This window comes from Malaclemys terrapin, chromosome 9 (genome assembly GCF_027887155.1).
Source record: "Malaclemys terrapin pileata isolate rMalTer1 chromosome 9, rMalTer1.hap1, whole genome shotgun sequence".
Classification (NCBI taxonomy): Eukaryota; Metazoa; Chordata; order Testudines; family Emydidae; genus Malaclemys; species Malaclemys terrapin.
The window spans coordinates 90,211,086-90,229,692 of NC_071513.1; the positions used below are offsets into that span (position 1 = coordinate 90,211,086).

The 18,607-nt window shown below is 45.0% G+C and overlaps 1 protein-coding gene across 1 annotated transcript in view; it reads right to left on the reverse strand.

Moving 5' to 3' along the window:
* Window positions 1-744: 744 nt before the first annotated feature.
* SLC7A14 (solute carrier family 7 member 14) overlaps window positions 745-18,607 on the reverse strand; it is a 40,402-nt gene continuing 22,539 nt past the window's right edge. The window contains exons 3-7 of the mRNA XM_054040238.1: window positions 17,015-17,232; window positions 12,949-13,095; window positions 11,855-12,063; window positions 8,887-9,764; window positions 745-1,424 (exon numbers count right to left, since the gene is read on the reverse strand). Of these exons, the coding sequence (XP_053896213.1) occupies window positions 1,102-1,424; window positions 8,887-9,764; window positions 11,855-12,063; window positions 12,949-13,095; window positions 17,015-17,232 (1,775 nt within the window). The 3' untranslated portion in view covers window positions 745-1,101. The remainder of the gene's footprint in view (window positions 1,425-8,886; window positions 9,765-11,854; window positions 12,064-12,948; window positions 13,096-17,014; window positions 17,233-18,607) is intronic.

The following is an 18,607-nucleotide window of genomic DNA, read 5'->3' on the forward strand; positions in this document are numbered from 1 at the left end:
ACTTCATCTGAAGAACTGAAATCTGAATGACAATCTGGACTGTGCCCAGTGGGAATTATTATGGACCAGTGAATCAGTAGAAGACACACAATGATGGAAATGGGAGTCCAAGCCTTGGTACCTATGGTACCAAGAGAAATGGAGTTTGATATTTATGAGTATTTATAGAGGAATGAATTAAGCCTAGATGAGGAGTGACCCTCATCATGATTAAGGATGGGCCCAAACCAGAAAGCTTAGATCCAGAGATGAGAAATTCAGATGTGCTGGGATCTGAAGTTTTGATTTGGTCTGTCCTAGAGCATGGTGCAAGCCATGAAGATTGCATTTTAATCCCAAAGCTTGGAGTGTTTGGATTCAGGAAGTTTGGTTCAGGCCCATCTCTAGACACGGTGTTTGCAGTGAGTGCCATGGTGATGAAATGGAGGATGAAAATGTTGCTCTGTGAGATCAAGATCCCTGGATCCCCTTTCAATCTACTCCTGAGATTCCCTTGGGAAATGTTTTACTGCTTCAGTATGCTTCCACCTAGCTAGCAAAGGTTTTCTTTCTATAAGTTCAAGGAAAAAATATACTTGCTAAGAAAATGCCAAATATGTTGCTTCACACCAGTATAGTCATGGGGTAAATATTCTCTATGGAAAGCACAGAGAATATGTCTCATGCCCCCACCAATTCAGCTGGTCATGTAACTGCTCACATGAAACCCACCCTATTTGGCACTTGTCTCATTTAAATCACATTGTCAGTGCTGCCAAAAGAGGTCAATAGGATGCTTAATAGACATAGAAAGAATCTGCCAGTCAGCCAATCCATCCATGTGCTGGCCCACTTGGTAACATGCACCAAGACAGGCCATGCTGGTGGACTCCAAATGGGTCACTTGCTTGTTTTGTTCAATGTGACAATCTCAGAATTCAGGATAAACTTTTTTATAGAACTATCCTGAAGAGTAAAAAAGTGAGTGAGTAAGTGACGTGATTCTGGGCACTGAAATTTTAGGAAAGATGGAATTTAAAATGAGAGCCAAAGAAGCCTTCACATTCTAGCCCAAGGGTTAGGTTAGTGAGAAATAGCATTGTGGTTTTGTTTGTGTTATGCCTATTCTGGTGAGTAGTCGAGCTCATCATTTGCAATCAGGGCCTCGAAGTTCTGTTTGTGTTTGCCTTTGCTTTTCGATTTGCTACTCGTCCGACTGCTTTCCTTTGCCGCCGCCATCTGCTGGTAAGAGAAACCTTTGTCTTCTGAAGGCCCCCAGTCCTGGTAGTTGTCACTCTCATTAGCGTAGGAAAAGCCTTCTTCGACTGAGAACGGGTCAACATCCACATCGTAGCGCTGGTATGTGCTCTGATGAAGGACCTCTTCCCGGGCGCTGATCTCAAGTGTGCTGTTCCACATGCCGTAGCCAAAGTAAATGAGCAAGCCTGAGAGGGAGATGGGGGGGAGACATTGAGGGGTACAACTGTTAACTATCTGAGAAAGGAAACACTTTGGAATAAAAAAATGGCGTGGTCTGTTAGTCAAAGATTAAACAGTTAATCACAATGATCTTATAAAATCGATACGGTGATGTTACTGCACAGCTGTTTGTCTCTCTATTAGCTATAAGGAATACATATATTTTAGAGTGGCGGGAAGAGAAGAATAAGAAATACGGCATAGTTGTAAAGACACAGTTACTGGAGTTAGGCACCACTGCTCCCAGCTGGGATATATGGGTCACATATTTGGGCCAGATCCCCAGCTAGTGTAAATCAGTCTACCTGAAGGAACGTCATTGAAGTCAATGGAATTACACTGATTTGCACCAGCTGAAGATCTGGTCTATGCAATATCAGACCTTCAAAATCATAAGATGGGTTTATAAATCATCATGAGATTTTAAAATAATACAATTTGGATTCTTTTCATTTGCCTTCTGGTTTTTGAACCTTTGGGGTTCACGTTTTCAAGTTTCTCTCTGCAAACACAAGGGCTAGAACTATACTTATTGTTTTAAATGCAAGGTGAAATTCTCACATAAACACATGACTCCAGGATCTGGGACTTGAAGAAAAACATCAAATATCATTAGACTCATGATAAAATCCCCAAACTGCATTTTCATACCTTTCTCCTCCTCAACTACCATTTCTCTTCAGTCTGTTCGGTGTTCCCTACACTCCCACTCTCTCTCTCATACCATTCGTTGCACAGAGCCAATGTGCTTCACAGTCATAAGGTTAAATATGTTTGATGCTAAAATGATACAGAAATCCTGCCTTCCTGTTGCTGTTAGTTTCTTTTCAAGCTTTTCTTTCTCACTCTCTTCTCATGTGACAGTACACAATCTCTCCCTCCCACCTACCAGGAATGTTTTTTTCCAGAAGCCAAGGTATATGGAGATTTAAGATCCTTAATTGGTAATGGATTCCAGAATCCATCTACTGCAGATGTGTTCCTGCAGGAATTTCATTGGCTCGGGTCTGTCTCAGCTCTGGCAGTGGTTGACATCATCATGTGAGATAACAGAGAATTCACACACCACTACTGCAAGTCTCACACAACAGCAAAGGTAAAACAAACTGTACCCACTTCAGCTCTTTACCACAGAAGCTGCAGGGGAAATAATTAAATTTAAGAGAAGCTTCCTTTAGTAATTGCCTGTGGCTGGTAACTGAACTGATGCCATGTAAGCCACAGGGGAAAGTTAATTAAACCTAGCAGACTTTGTTGCTGTTTTGAAGTCACCCTTGATTTAAAGCTGCAGGAGGAAGTCATTATATTTGACTGGAGCCGCAGCTTCCTAAGTGACAGCGTACAGTGTATGGCTATTTCTCCTGAGAGTCAACAAACATTTGTGTGTGTGACCTCCAGCCTCAAAATCATGTGTAGCAGCTACTGCAAACGAGCTATATTTTGTAAAACAGGCTCCTCCGAGATAGACGTCTCATGCTCCAGGGTGTGAACTGCCTGCAAAGGTCAGGAATAAATGAGCTCCCATGAACAACTGAATATGATCACAGACTTTCTGAAGCAACTGGCTGTTGGCCACTGCCAGAAGTAAAGTACAGTAGACAGGGCCGGTTCCAGGCACCAGCCGAGCAAGCTTGTGCTTGGGGCGGCAGCTTGTAGGAGGTGGCATTCTGCCCAATCCTAGGGCGGCACGGTTTTTTTTTTTTTTTTTTTTTTTGTGTTGTTACGCTCCAGCCGCCCTGTAGGGGACAGTGGCACGGAGGACAGGAGCGCCCTGCAGCAAGCCTGGCAGGGCAGCCCGCGTCCTTCCCTCCCAGCCAACTGGAGCGGCGCAGAGCCCTCCTGGCAGGTGGCGGGGCGGGAGGGCGCGCGTGGCAGCGCCCCGCTGAAGCCCTGGCCGCCCCCCTTCTCTCTTCCTCCCGCTCCCTCCCCCTCCCCCCTGGCTCCAGCCGCGCTGCAGGTTTGTGGGTTTTTTTTTTGTTTTTTGTTTTTTGCTTTGCTGTTCTGGCCGCCCCGTTTTTTTTTTTTTTTTTTTCGCTTGGGGCGGCCAAAAAGCCAGAGCTGGCCCTGACAGTAGAGTAGAGGATTGCCAATCATAAGTGTTCAGAAACAAGGAGTCAGGTCCACAAAAAAAGAAAAGAGAAGAAATCATACGCTTGACAAACATCACTAGACTTAAAAAAGAATAATTTGGGGGTTCTTTTTATTTGCCTTTTACCTTATAATTTTTGAATCTTTAGGTGTCATATTTTCAAGCTTTTCTCTGCAACTCAGGCTAGAATCATAAGTCTTGTGATATTTAGTGTTCCTGGAGTCAGGTGATTATGTGAAAAGCTCAGTTTTCACTTAAAAAAAAGCAAGTTTTTAGCCATGACTGTGGAGGGAAGCTTAAAAATGTGAACCCTAAAGGCTCCAGCACTAACAGCAGGGGTGAAAGTAATAATAAATTCTTACTGGTACGGGGGCTGGCACTTTGGGTGGAAGGGGCGGGGCCTTGGGCAGAAGGGGCGGGGCTGGGGGGGTCAGCCTCCCCCAGCCAGCCCATCCGAGCTGCCCGGGGCTCCGGCCACTGCCACGGTGGCGGTGGCCAGGAGCCCTGGGCCCTTTTAAATCGCCAGCCCCGGGGCAGCTGCCCCTTTTACTCCTCCCCCATTGGTGGCCCTGCTGGTAGGGTCCCTGCTGGTAGGGTCCCTATCGGCAGGGCTGCCGACAGGGGGAAGGGGCAGCAATGTTAAAGCCCTGCCGCGGCAAAGGACCCTCCTTAAAGCGCTGCCCCGGGCCGGTAACGGCTTCTTACTGGTATGCTGTACTAGCCCATACCGGCCCACTTTCACCCCTGACTAGAAGGCAACTAAAAAGAGCCCAGAATATAATTTTCTTAAATCTCATGGTTTTCAAGCCAATCTCATAATTTTAGGGGGCCTGACTCATGATTTTTGAATGCTTGGGGTTGGAAATACTTAAAATACTGAAAACTCCACTTAAAAAATTGACTCCTGCTTGCATAAGCTCAGAATTTGGCTGTTTTTACTAAAATGCTCACATGAAGCAATAAGGCTTTCTGTTCCTGCCACTGAGTTCCTCATCCCCAGTCAGCCTGGAGTACTAAAAAATAGATGAGCCAGGGTCCTAGATATCTCCTGATATGGTTAAAAATTATGGATCCTGCACCACCAGATGGTCTGTCTGTTCATAGAAATTTAATGAAGCTGCAGTTCTGAGCCTTGGGAAGTGCTAGTCTGCACTCAGTCCAATTAAATCCTAAAAATACATCTTGTGAAGCCCTCTGCTTACTTTACTGCTCAGCTGCGTAGGGCTGCTTTGAAATAAAAAAGCCAAAGCAAAACAAATTAAATTGTTTACCACTATTTAGATTCTGGGTGAGTGCTGTGGAGCTACAGAATGTACTTAGTGCACTATTTCTGGAGTGCAACAATTACGCAAGTGTGCCTGATTGGGAAGTAGGGAGAAAGAAAGCACCTTTGGGACAGGACTGCTTGGTTCTCAGGGCTCTCAGGACTCAGGGGACCTCTGAGATTGTACATAATTGACCTCTTTTCCAAAGATTCTGCATAGTTCCCCCTTTCTGAAGAGTACAGAGCAAGAGGGCGCTCTCTCTGCACAATACACTCCAGAGCCTTAGGAAAATGTTGAGGTTTTAGGATTGTCACCTACCCTCTTTTCGGCTTTAAAGCTGAGGTCTTTTTTTTTAAACCAGAGCTCAGCTGGAATTCCCATCCAGAAGCTGAGAGCACGGGTCAATGCTCCATTGGCTCTGCTGGGCCTGAGGAAGATTGACACATCCTCATCTGATGCCAGATGCATTGAGAGAACCAACTTCATCCAGTGAAAGTGAATAAAGTCTCACATTGCAATTAGGAACATAGAAGACACAGGCACTGCCATATTGGATAAGATGAGTGGTCCTTGTATTCCATTAGAGATGCTTCAGAGGAAGGTGCAAGATACCCCATTACAGACAAATCATGGAATAACGTGCACATAGGAGAAGTATCAGAGTAGCAGCCGTGTTAGTCTGTATCCGCAAAAAGAACAGGAGTACATTTGTTAGTCTCTAAGGTGCCACAAGTACTCCTGATCTTTTTATAGGAGAAGTACTTTGCAAGCCCTGGGCAGTTAATGGGTGTGTTATGCCCTAGAGCATAAGGAGTTATATCCCTTATGCTTATTTTATTTTAACGTAAGGTAAATGTGGCTGTTCTTGTTATTCATACCGATGTCTCATTCTTTTTAGATACTGTTAAGTTCTTGGCTTCGGTTATGCACTGTGTAAAGCAAAACAAGTATTTCCTTTCCTGGTTTTAAATGTGTTGCCAATTATTTCATTGGTGTCCCCTTGTTTTAGTGTTATGCAGGGGCAAATAGGAAGCATCTAATGCCCTTCTCTGCATCACTCGTTAAACACTTCCATCACGTTACCTTTTATTTGTCTGCTTTCTAAACTACAACGCTGCATGTGGAGGTCTTTCTATTCCTCTAGCCATTTCTGCTGCACTTCTCTGTACCCCTCCTGTTTCTGTTATAACCTTTTAGAAATGAGTGACCAGAACAGAACACAGCATTTTCCTATACCAAGAGCAGAAGGGCTTGTCTTCATTGCAGAGGTAATTTGAGTTGTAAGTTGAACGGAATGTTACTCCTCACTCGAGTCCTGTCCACACACAAAACCCCTTAGATCGAGTGTGGTGATGCTTTCAGTTCTAGCTGGCTGGCCTGTCAGCGGGTATAGGCTAAAATGTCTTACTGCTAACTTGACTCCTTTATAGCCTGGATGCAGCTTAGCTCCACTTGAGTGCTGCTGGTCCTCCAATGCCTTCCAACAAGTTCTTCCCTGATTCACCAGGAAAGGCTCAGGTTCCTGCAGAACCATGGGATGTGTCCCCAGGAGTCTTAGTGCCACGCACAAGTGATTGCAGCGTCAGTGAAAACACAGCAGCATGAGCGTTATTTTGCACTGTGGCTGCGCTCCCGTGAGCCAGGCTAACTCAAGAGGAGAGACTCGAGCGTAGCTATGTCCCGTTAACTCTGCAAGACGTACCCTAAATGGTGAAGTTAGCATGAAGTCTGGCCTGAGACAAGGACTGTTCAATCAACTCCTGATAGCCTGGGAGTGGCACAATATGCTATTGCTGAAGCTCATTCTTTGGCTTGCTACTTGGACCTTTTGGAAAAATTGAACCCAAGTCTGGGTTCAGTAACTCTTGTGCTGACTATGCTGATCCTGCAATTTGACACACACGATCCCTTGTGCCTATGGAGAGTCCCACTGAAATCAATAGGACTTTGCAGGCGCACAGGGGCCAATTCATGTGGAGTGAGAACTATGACTGGAAATGAGCTGTTACACTAAGTAACACAAGCTTATCACTTCTGCTATGTGAGTTACCCAGCTAGTCTGCAATGAAGAGATCAGGACAGTGCTTAGAGCCAGTTTAATTTGGCTGGGCCCTTCAGCAGCTATGGAAGGGAGAATAATTCATTTCACTGAATAAACCCATTTATCTTTAGCCATCTCTCTGGTGCTCTTCTCCTGGAGGACATCCCATCAAACAACTTCCGGGTTCATTTACGAGAAACCAAAATTTGAACAGGTACCCAAATTAGTTATGGAAAAAAAACTATTAAAAACTGGATTTAGTGCAATGTCTAACTCATAAAACAGGCAATTTACTTGCTAGGGAAAGCAGCCCCCAAACTATGCAGTGCAGGTGAAAGAGCAGCTGCTGAAATCTGCCCTGGCCCTGCAGTTCTGTGATGACAGATAAGGGAGTGAGACCCAAGCAGCTTTCATGGTGGGTGGGACAACCAGTCCCTCTGGATTCTTTTATAAACAGGAAAACCTGCCTGCTGCTGATAACATATATGGAGGGGTTTTTTCCTTGTTGATTGTTTTTCACTTTTAGTCAAATGGAGTAAATGTCTACCAATAAGAGCCGTTGATAAGGCCAGACTTTGCAGCTGCCAGTTGGAATGGAAATGTTCGAGTGGAACCCAGCAGCATCACTGTGGTAAATGCGGAGCTGCTCTTGTCTCCCATCCCCACCCCTGGTAGGGATGAGGATGATGAGAAGAAGACTGCTTGAATTTGGATCAGGCTGACACATGGCGGACAAGCTGTCAGCTCAGATGTCAATCATTGTTCCTCTTTAAAAAAGGCTTAATCTTGTAAGCAGAATAACACTGAGCATACAGCTTCCCCACTCTCACCCTGTGCCATGCGGCCACAGTTGCAATCAATGGAGGATCCTGAGCCCTGGTTGGATTGGGAAGGGGGCTGTTGGCAGGACATTTGGGGCAGGAACAGGCTTTTTGTTCTGAGTCTGTACAGCACCCTAGCACTATGGGGTCCATGACTGGGTCGCCTAGGTCCTACCATGATACAAATAATAATATTCCCCATGAGGGGTCCTTGACTCTGGCATTCTCGTCCTGCTTTGGTTCTCTATGGCCCAGATTTGTTAATCTTCTGGACATGGGACAAGGCCCATTTTTTCCTTGTCCATTTGGAGAGGGTGGGTTGGTAGATGTGGGACTGTTATTATGATTGTGATGTTAATGGGGAGTAGTTGGGGGGGGGGGTGAGAAATGTAAATATTTCAGTGGTGGGAGAGGAGTTTATTGCAGAGATAATCATTTTAATGTTGATACCGACTCTCTGAATGTTTGTAGACGTGCCCGGACAGCAGGGTGGGAGATGGAAAAAAGTAACCATAAATAAATACATACATACATAAACATGAATGCTAACCGTTAAGCACTGGCTTTAAGAGACGGTGTTGTATGATCGTTAACATGGGAGACTGTGAACCAGGTTTCCTGCCTTCTAGTCCCCAGCCTGACACTGGCTCACCCTACAGCCTGCGTAACTGGAGTTTCAGTATGGTTGGCTGAATAGATGGTCAGATTGCAAGTAAGACCTGGATTCTATTCCTGATTGTGCCTCAGCCCTGCCGGGTGACCATGGGCAAGGCACTTCACCCCTCTGTCCTTCAGTGTCTCCATTTGCAATGTGAGGATAATGATGCTAGGCCACTTCCCAGGGGTGCTGAATTAATCTGAGTTTTTAAAAGTGCTTTGGGATTACAGCTGAAGATGCTGCAGAAGGGAGAAGGATTGTGATATACCCTCGCTGACAACTCGGACTGGTTAGAGTGACTGCATGGTCCAATTGTTCTAATTAATAAAGTTCCCCCGTCCCCCCTTTTTTGGAATTTATATTAAAAAAAACTCCCCCAAATAAGGGGAGAACATGGAAAAAAGAAAAAAAAGGGGCAGAAGAACAGAAGGTAAAGAAAAGGAGGGGAGGGGCAGGAAGTGGGGGAGGGAGGAAAAAGGAGAGTGACATCTAGGTTTCCATCTGCTAGAGAAGTTACTTTTACAACAGACTCACTTAAAAAATCTAAGACTTACCCACGAAACACCAGACAGCAAATCGGACCCATGTGATCGTGGAGAGCTTCAGCATGAGATAAATATTCACCAACATGGCAAATGCAGGGACGAAAGGGAGACAAGGTGCCATATATGGCAGCTTTTTGGGGTTTTCTGGCTGTTGCAAGATCACAAATACCAATGCAATGATGAGCAGGACCATCAAAACCATCAGGAGAATAGCCCACCAGCTCTTGTCATAGATATAGTCTGCACCGAAAATTATGAAAGAGCAGAAGATGAACATCAGGACGAAAAGCAGGAGCACACAGGTGGTGACAGTGCGGCCAGTAGCTGCCGTTGGGCGATCCATTTTCCCTGGCAGGCCCAGGTGAATCCTCATTGTGTAATAACGTGGCCCTATTAACTTCTTCAGCTTGATGAGGTAAATGTTTTCAGACTCATCTGCCTCGATTCCTGAGGTCATGTCGACTGTGCCATAGTTGGGGTGGTTGATGTTGTAGGTGGGTTTATCTGCTTTCCCAATTAGCATCTCATTGTCACCCAGTGACGGCAGATTTTTTGCACCGCACGTGTTGGTGAGTGGGCCAGTAAACTCCTCCCCTTCACTCACTGGAGAGCAAACCTCCTTCTCACAGTCAGCTAGAATCCCTTCCTTCTTCTTGGTGTGTTCCTCAGAGAGGAATTTGACAAAGCCGTCAATGTCACTCTCTGGCTGGTATCGGAGAAGCAAGACACAAACAGAGACCAAAGTGTAGGCCAGGAGTGTGCCGATGGACATCATTTCTATCAGGTCCCGTAGGCTGACCAGCAAGGAGAGCAGTGCTGCTAGAAATCCTGAGACAATACAAGCCACCACTGGAGTCTCCGTGTAAGAACTCACATGGGACAAGAATCTAGAGTGTGAAACAGTCACAGAACGTTAAAACTGCACCCAGTGGAGGCTCCCTGTGACAGTAACACTTACCTGGATGCAAAGCCGCGGTACTAGGGTTTGGAGCTAGACTAAGCTCTAGTATAATTGCTTCTCTGGGTAAAACTCCAGTGCCTGACCTTCCCAAAGAAATGACTATAATGACAAGGGAGCCTACCCTGAATTTTGGGTAGCTTGTAGCTCCAGGCATCTCAGTATGGTCTGAAGTGCACATCAGATCATTTAGGGTGAAAGTCCCATTGACTTCAATTAGAGCAGAGTTGGGCCAATGATGAGTGTTTTTGAACATCCCCCCCCATAGGACTTGATCGTGCATTCTTTGCACACCCCAAACTCCTATTAGTTCACTAGAAGCTTTAGGTGCACATAGAACAGAGGAGAGAGCTCATAGTCATACCGACTATGGTTATACCTACTATTGAGTTTGCTAATATGGGTAGCCTCATTGACCACAGCTGGGATTCTCATGGTAGAACCCACCGAGCTTGGTAATGTTTGTAGGATTGGGCCTTTTACAAACACATTTACAAACATATCCATATGTGTTTAACATGCCAAGGCCTACACCTGTCTGTCGGCCTATGGTATTTATATAGAACCACAATATGCAGGCCCTGGATCTCCAGGAGTTAATAGTCTAAAAGCCTGATCCAAAACTCACTGAGGTCAATGGAAGAACTCCCATTGACTTCACTGAGATTTGGATTGGGCCCTAACTACTTGTAAATTCAAAGTGGTAATTCAAAGCTCTGCAGTGCAAGTGTTTTACAGTAACGGTGCTTTTGGAGTATATTTAATTCTAAGGGTATGTCTACACTACCCACCGGATCGGCGGGTAGCGATTGATATATCAGGGATCGACTTATTGCATGTAGTGTAGACGTGATAAATCGATCCCCGATCGCTCTTCCGACTGCTGAACTCCAGCAGTGCGATAGGTGGAAGCAAAGTCGACAGGATAGCTGCGGCCGTCGATCCTGCGACGCGAGGACGCGAAGTAGTAATTTTAATTCGATCTAAGATACGTCGACTTTAGCTACGCTATTCTCGTAGCTGAAGTTGCGTATCTTAGATCAATCCCGCCCCCTAATGTAGACCAGGCCTAAGTTACAGTAGTAGTATTACTCCTTTTCTTTTATAAAACAAGCAAACACGAAGTTCAGTAGGTTTTACAATCTAGATATGAGTTTATTCTAGGGAAAATATTTAGATTTAATTTCTGTACAATTCTGGCTGTTTCTTTTACTCGCTTTTCTATGAAAAAAACCAGAGTGCATTTCTCAGTGGGGAAAAGTATCTGTAATGATGTTGGTATAATTTAGGTCGCTGTGCTGAGTAATGAACCAGGAACATCTCAGGCAATTTTAAAAATGACTTTTTGGAAAAAACAAAAGTCTTAAACCAAAGTGTGACTTTGGCCTTGATATTTTTACTTTGAGAGGTGTGTGTTTGGGCTTTTTTTTTTTTTTTGATAGGTGGGTTATTGCACATTTACTCCTCTATGCCTGAACAGGATGTGATTATTTTGAAAGACATAGGCATGAGTTACTTTTATTTAGACTATTCACCTCGCCCTCAGATATGCAGACACACATTCCCTGTGTAAACTCTGACATCAGCTACTGCTCTTGTAGATCCCTCCTGATTTCCCAGATTATAAGTTCTGATTTGTGCTCGCATTCCCAGTTGCTGATTTTTAAGCTAAGCTCCCATTGCCCCCGTGTTCCAACCAATGGCAGGATATGGCTCTCAGAGTCTGGTGAAGTGTGGAGAGAGGGTATCCCACATGTTTCCCTTCCTCTTTTAGAACTTCTGAGGATTCCTAGCAGACCTGTGCTGTTGTGAAGCCTTCTCAAGGTATCACTGCTCCCCTGACTTTGCAGTTCTCGGCTATTTGATCACATACGTGCTAAAAGAGAAATGCAGCCATTAAACTGAAAGGTTTCCATAGAGAAGATGAAATGACTGACTTTGCATCAACCATTTTTACCTTGAACTCAAGTCACAAAGCATCAGGGGGCAAAAATAAATGACAGCAAAAGCATGACTCACCTGAAGAGCAGCCCATCACCAGCCATGGCATAAATGATTCTTGGCATTGGGAAAAGGGAGCCCAGCAAGCTCACTGTCAATCCTGCTACAGATCCGATGGCAACGATGAATTTAGCGGCATAGAATCCGTGGGCTACAAACATTTCCATCAAAGGGGATTCAGAATCAATGGCAGAGTATGGCACCATCAGAGTTAAGATTACACTCACCTATCAAAGACAAAAGAAGACACCGAGGTAGGAGTGGAGGAGCACAGAGGGTTGTTCTTGACTGCAGCATATATTTCTGCCAAGGACCCACAGTGGACGAGATCAGTTTCTCAGTGATGAAAGTCAGAAATATTTAAAATGTGGTTTCAGAAATGGCCACATGTCCTAAGTTTCTTATATAACATACTTAAACCATTATTTGCAAAGGACAAAATATGGTCTTCACAGCAGAACAATTATCTAAATGAAAAATAAATGAAGGGACTTGGCTGGTAACTGCCATGATTAAAGAAAGAGGATAGCCTGATGGCCTCTGGATAGGTTTTGGGTAAAACAGTCAGAACAACATTTCCCCCCTATGACTCACTCAATTTTGTTCCATTACCCTGAAGACAGATGTGTGTTTATTTGGATGCAGAGAAGCAGAACAATGCTTCTGCCAATTCTATGCTTGCCACCACACCTGTTACTGCCTATGAGCTATGATCTGAGCTCGGGAAATGTGTCCTTCATCTCTGGTGCTCTTCTTTGTTTTGCTGCAGTCTTAAACACTGACCTCCCCTTTGGATCGGAGGATGTAGATTATGCATGGGGAAAAGACAGGCTGTCACATGCTGTCACATGCTCCATGTAGCTGGCCCAGGAAATGGGATCCCCATCAGAATGAAACTATCTGAGTCCTCCGCCTGGAAACAACAGACTGGGAGGTCAAAGGGCAGCCACAGAAAGACATTGATGTAGTCAAACACATCCACAGCTGATGTAGTCGTGCACATCCGCCAGAGAAGGAAACATTTGTTACATGATCTCACTGGCACATTATCTCACTAAAGAGAGCAGCACAGAAGCTACAGTAGAGAAACGTTGTATGTATTTGGTACTTACAGATACATATGCCGTCAGGCACGTGACCAATGAAGCCGTGATCGCATAGGGAATGGAGGTGTTGGGGCTCTTAGCTTCTTCTCCTGTGGTGGCGATTATGTCAAAGCCAATGAAGGCATAGAAACAAGTAGCTGCGCCTTTTAGCACCTGCACAAATAATTGACTCAATCAGATCCATGAAGGAAAACTAGTAGAATGAGAGATGCCGCCTTGTATTCCCCTGCCCCACCCCCATCAAGGGCTGGAAGATCCACTTTACTTTTACATGGGGGTGAGGAGAGAAGGGGCACCACGGCCGTGGAGGCCTCCAGTAGCCACCACAGAGAAGTTCCATTACCAACCCAGTGGCCTAAAGGTAGGCTTTCCCTTAATACTACACAGTTTCCCAGTGCCGAGCCGAATTATTCCTGCTGGGGAGTGGATTTTGGCTTGTGTGAGACCATTGAAATCAGTGCCTATTGGACCAAATCCTACCCCCCTTTAACGTGAGTGGAAGTCAATAAACCTATGTAAAGCAAGGCAGCTGTGGCTCAGAGTGTATCTAAGTTTTCAAACACGGATGCTTAAGCTAGGGAACCCGGTTCCATTTCAACTGGACTTTTGGACACATAAAGGCTGATCTGAGTGCCCAAACTGAGCATTCTGATTTGGGGCCTGCACCTGGGAGAACCAAGAATCCAATGATTTAATCTAGTGCTTCTATTTCAACATGCCACTTGAACATCATGCCATACAATGAAATATCTAGAAATCGAAGAGCATTCAATAACATTAAAACAAAAAAGTTAAACCAAGGCTAGGAGATCCATTGGATTAGAGCAGGGGTCGGCAATGTTTGGCACTCGGCTCGCCAGGGTAAGCACCCTAGCGGGCCAGGCCAGTTTATTTACCTGCTGACGTGGCAGGTTCGGCCGATCGCGGCCCCCACTGGCCATGGTTCACCATCTCGGGCCAATGGGGGCGGCGGGAAGCCGCAGCCAGCACATCCCTCGCCCGCACCACTTCCCGCCGCCCCCATTGGCCCGGGACGGCGAACCGCGGCCAGTGGGGGCCGCGATTGGCCGAACCTGCCGCGTCAACAGGTAAATAAACTGGCCCGGCCCGCTAGGGTGCTTACCCTGGTGAGCCACGTGCCAAACGTTGCCAACCCCTGGATTAGAGAATACTCAGCTTGTACTCCACCCTTTGAGGCAGGAGGCCCTGTGTCATTTGCAGGCTGGTGGGGATTGGGTTTTCACTACAAGAGGGTCATTTGCAACTTACTAATGCTTGACAAAGATCTGTAGTTACGCAGCCCCTGAATCTGTTGACAGATCCTGACAGTGACAGATAAGACAATTAACCAGTTTTATATAGTCACTTGCTTTCACGCTATTAGAATCCAAATCTGATTAAATTAATAGGGATTTGTAACATTTTCACACATTTCATATTAGCAAACTTTTTAACGTGATAGCAAAATGTGCTAATAGACAGACCAGAATACATATAATCAGATGTGTGGAGCTTTCAAAATAACTTCTGTTTTGTATGGAAACTGCAGATGGGCTAGCAACACTCACTGGGAACCCTTGGATGAAGAATTATTTGTACTGTTTAAATATTTTATTGTGTTTATTTTCTTTAAATATACAATATTATCAAGGACAGTTATCAAACTGAGGAAACAAACACTGAAGCATGTGCTATGGCTGAAAATTACATAAATGACAAGTTGCGAGTCAAACTGAAAGCAATTCTTTATTTAAATACAGAGGCGGAAAGAATTGGCCTTGGCTTTCTGTAAGGTATTTTATGCAAGACAGACAAAAAAGGTAGTGATTTTAAAGTGTTGGTATCTCAGATAGATACAAGAAGTGGGTTAGTTTGCAGTGTGTGTGTATGTATGTATAATATTAATCTGTATAATCTGTCTATTTAGCAGTGCACTAGAGGGTAAAATTCACCTCTGTGCAGAGGGCCTCTGCACCACTTAAGCCTCATTTAAATCCTATTTTAAAGGACTTAACTGGTGCAGAGGCCTCATGGTGGCCCTCTGCACAAGAGTGAGTTTCACCCTAAACACAGCGACTGCATGGCTATTTTTACAAAAGCTAAATTTTGGGGCCAAATTTAAGTTGATCCAAAACCCATTTAAATTAATGGGAAGGCTCCCATTGACTTCAATGGGCTTAGCTCAAGCCCCTTATCCCTTTAAATTCTGTACTTTTGCATTGAGTCTTTTGTAGGTTTGGATACAAGAGAAATGGCTGTTTTTTTTCTATTTCTCTCTGTTTATTGTTCCTAATATGTGGCATAAAAAGGCCAAGCAGCTTCAAAAGATAAATGCAATATATGCTCTCGAGGGGGCTGCTTTCTTCTCTTTAGGTTTTATCTAGCAGAAAATATTGATTTATTTAAGAGAATTGGGAGGGAAAACATCAGACAGCCCAGGATCCGCTCTGATAACCAAGAATCTTGGTTTACTTTACTTTCCTGCTTATTTTTCTGTACAAAACCTTATGGAGTTGAGCAGTGTAAATCTGAGAAATTATCTTGGCCTTAGTCCAGCCGAGATATTTTCAGTCTCTGCTCATCCTTGGATAAAAACCAGTTCAAGCAGGCTGAAAAAGCCAAATCTGTCCAAATTCTCAGTAAGCTGTGAGCTAACATCCATAAAATAAGCACTGGCAGGTGGCATTATGAAGTGCACAAAACAAACAGTTTAGAACATTTTTACTGAAGACCAACCAAAACAAATATCAGTATGTTTCCCCCTCTTTATAGAAAGTGCACTAGCCCTCCCTTAACTCCTTTTCTATCCATGGCTACTGTATTTTGGTATAACGTTATAACAACATATCACTTCAAATGGTTGGCTCTCGAGCTCAGAGTTATGAAAAAGTTCGAAGCTTATTCTGATGGAGTGGGGGAAGACTGGACCACAAGTGACTTTTTCAAAGACGAGCAAAGGTTGTCATTTGGGATTTGGCTATGCAGATGCAAAGAGGGTTTGGATCTAGATCCCAATATAACCCAACTCACCACGTTCAGCTGGGAGAGAGCAGGGCTCCAGTAAATCACCTTGGGTAAAAGGTTTAAAAGCACTTAAGTCACTCAGGAGCCTGATTTCCATTGAAAAATCAATGGGATTTAAGTTCCTAAATCACGTAGGCACTTTAGAAAATCTTACTCTTCAGCTTATTGTTGTCAGTCTAGTTGTTTGCGGTGGGTCAGGGTTTGGTCTCTGGATCAGAGCTGGGACCTGGATTCTGTATGGTTTGGACTCCCGCGGTTTGAGGGAGTTTGGAAGAATGGTGCCAGTTTTGGCTCATCTTTACTCTTGTTGAAAGTCCTTCAGTTATTGCCCATAAATCTGTCTCTGGGAGTTCAGTATACAGCAGCGCTGGCCCTCCCTTTAGAGAGCTCAGACAGCTCCTTCCCCACCGCTGACCAGACTTCCCCTCTTTCTCAGATGTACCCGCAGTTCACAGAAACTACCTCAACTGCTCCTGTTTACCTGTGCTCCACCCCCTCCGGCTGTGGTGGCCTTCCCCAGACACCCCTGTTTATCAGGCTCTGTGACCTCTCTACATGGCCCAAGGAGTCAGGAAACCAAAGTGGTGCTTTCTAAGAAGGAAGCAGGGGAGGGGAGGGTGGCTAAAGACTACAATTGTTACATAGCCTGAGGGGCAATATGGGCCAGTGACTAGGGCCCTAGACTAGTTGTCAGGACACCTGGGTTCTGTTCCCAGTTCTGCCACTGACCTGTGGTGTGTGACCTCGGACAAGTTGCTTCACCTCAGTTTCCTCTCCCACCCTTTGTCTGTTATGTTTTGTTAGTCCCTGCTGAGAAGAGCGGATAGTCTATCTCTTACAGACAGTCTAGCACACTGGGGGCTCTGATCTCAGTTGGGGCTTCAATGTGCTATGTAATACAAATAAATAATGATGACCCTGCTAGCACAGCAGATGGGAATTGGAGTGGTGCGGCTTATATGATGTGGGCCCTATGTGACCAGCTAGGATGCTTCAGCTGAAGGCTGCTGCTGCCCATAGCATACTAGATTGTGTGTAAGACACTTACCCCAGACCATCCAAATGGCAAGAACTGCCCTTCAGACCAGTTGTCGCCATTGACAAAGAAAAGCCCAGCAATCATGATGAAGATCCACACTACCAGGTTAATTGCATTGAGCACGTTGTTAAATCCCACAGAGTTCTTCACCCCCATGGCCACAATGATGGTTACAATGACAGCAATAACAAGAGCGAGAAGATCTGGATATGATTCCTCTCCATTCCCTGGACAAACAAAACAAAATACATGTGTAACTTTTCACGCAGAGCGAGAGACAGAGAGGACCTCAGAAAAATCCCCTCCCCTGCCTTCTGGATTCTGGAGCAATATAAAAATTTATAGCGCTGCTCTGATCCTAATGCAAAGGATCAATGGTTATCAATAGTTAATGTGCAGCAGGCCCCAGTTTAGGAGGCACAAATCCAAGCACCTCTGCTTACATTAGCTATGATACATTTCAAAGATGTTCACCCCCAGGCTTTAAGGCATAAAATGATTACTAGCTAGGGTCAGGAAGACATTTACCCCCATTTCATAGAATGGCACAACAACCAGGTGCCTTGCAATGTTTTAGCACTTTCCTTGTAAGAACCAGGATACTGGACTATTGGTCTCTTCTAAGTACGGCATTTCCCAGTGCTTTCAGTTGTGTGTCAAATTCAGGGCCGGCGCAACCCGTTAGGCAACCTAGGCGGTCACCTAGGTCACTACAATTTGGGAGGCGGTGACAGTGGCGGTATTTCGGCGGCGGGACCTTCCGCCACCTCTGTGGGGGGTGGCATTTCAGGGCGGGACCTTCCGCCGCCTAAGGCGGCAGAAAATCTGGCGGTGCTCCTGGTCAAATTATTTACTGTGAATGGATTACCATTTTTCATTCAGGATAAAGAACCCACCCTCCATTCCTTGCCCTGAAGTCAAAGGAAATTTTGGATGAGCAAAGAACGAAAGATCAGGTCCTAAACTGTATGACATGCCTCCATTTTCCAAAATCACCTAGTCATCCACTCTGCCAGCCTCAAATTAAAAATGAATCAAACATTAATTTTGTATGAAACATTTATCAGAACTGTGATCTATTGCTACTCATTAGCATCAGCCACAGAGTAGTATGGGGGCTGCTAGACAAATAGGGAAATCACAGAAATTAGCAAGCAGTTACTAGATGTTTGTGCTCCAGGCAGCTGGTTGGTCCCTGTAGAAGGAAATCTAGACGGTAATGATTAAAAGTGGCTCTGCAGCACGGTGCCTGTCTGTAGAAGCCATGTTGCTGAATTCCTGACCCCTGAAAGCCCTCCACTGGCTCACGGACTGCCATCTGCGTCTGGCGAGTCGCTCGGCATTGATGATAATGGGGGAATGTAAAATTAAACAGCATAATGTATATATTATAATTTGGCTCTAAAACTGCCATTGGCTGGGTGCTCAGAAATGTTTGTTTTTATTACATTACAGATGCAGCCCATCTGATTAACCGGGAATTGGGGTCTGGCGAAGTTGCTTTGATTGCCAGTCTACTAACACAGCATCCGTGCATGCACTTTCTCACCTGCTGTTGTACTAGAGTGGAAGCACACTGCTTCAGCTTGCAGTTATTGTCAT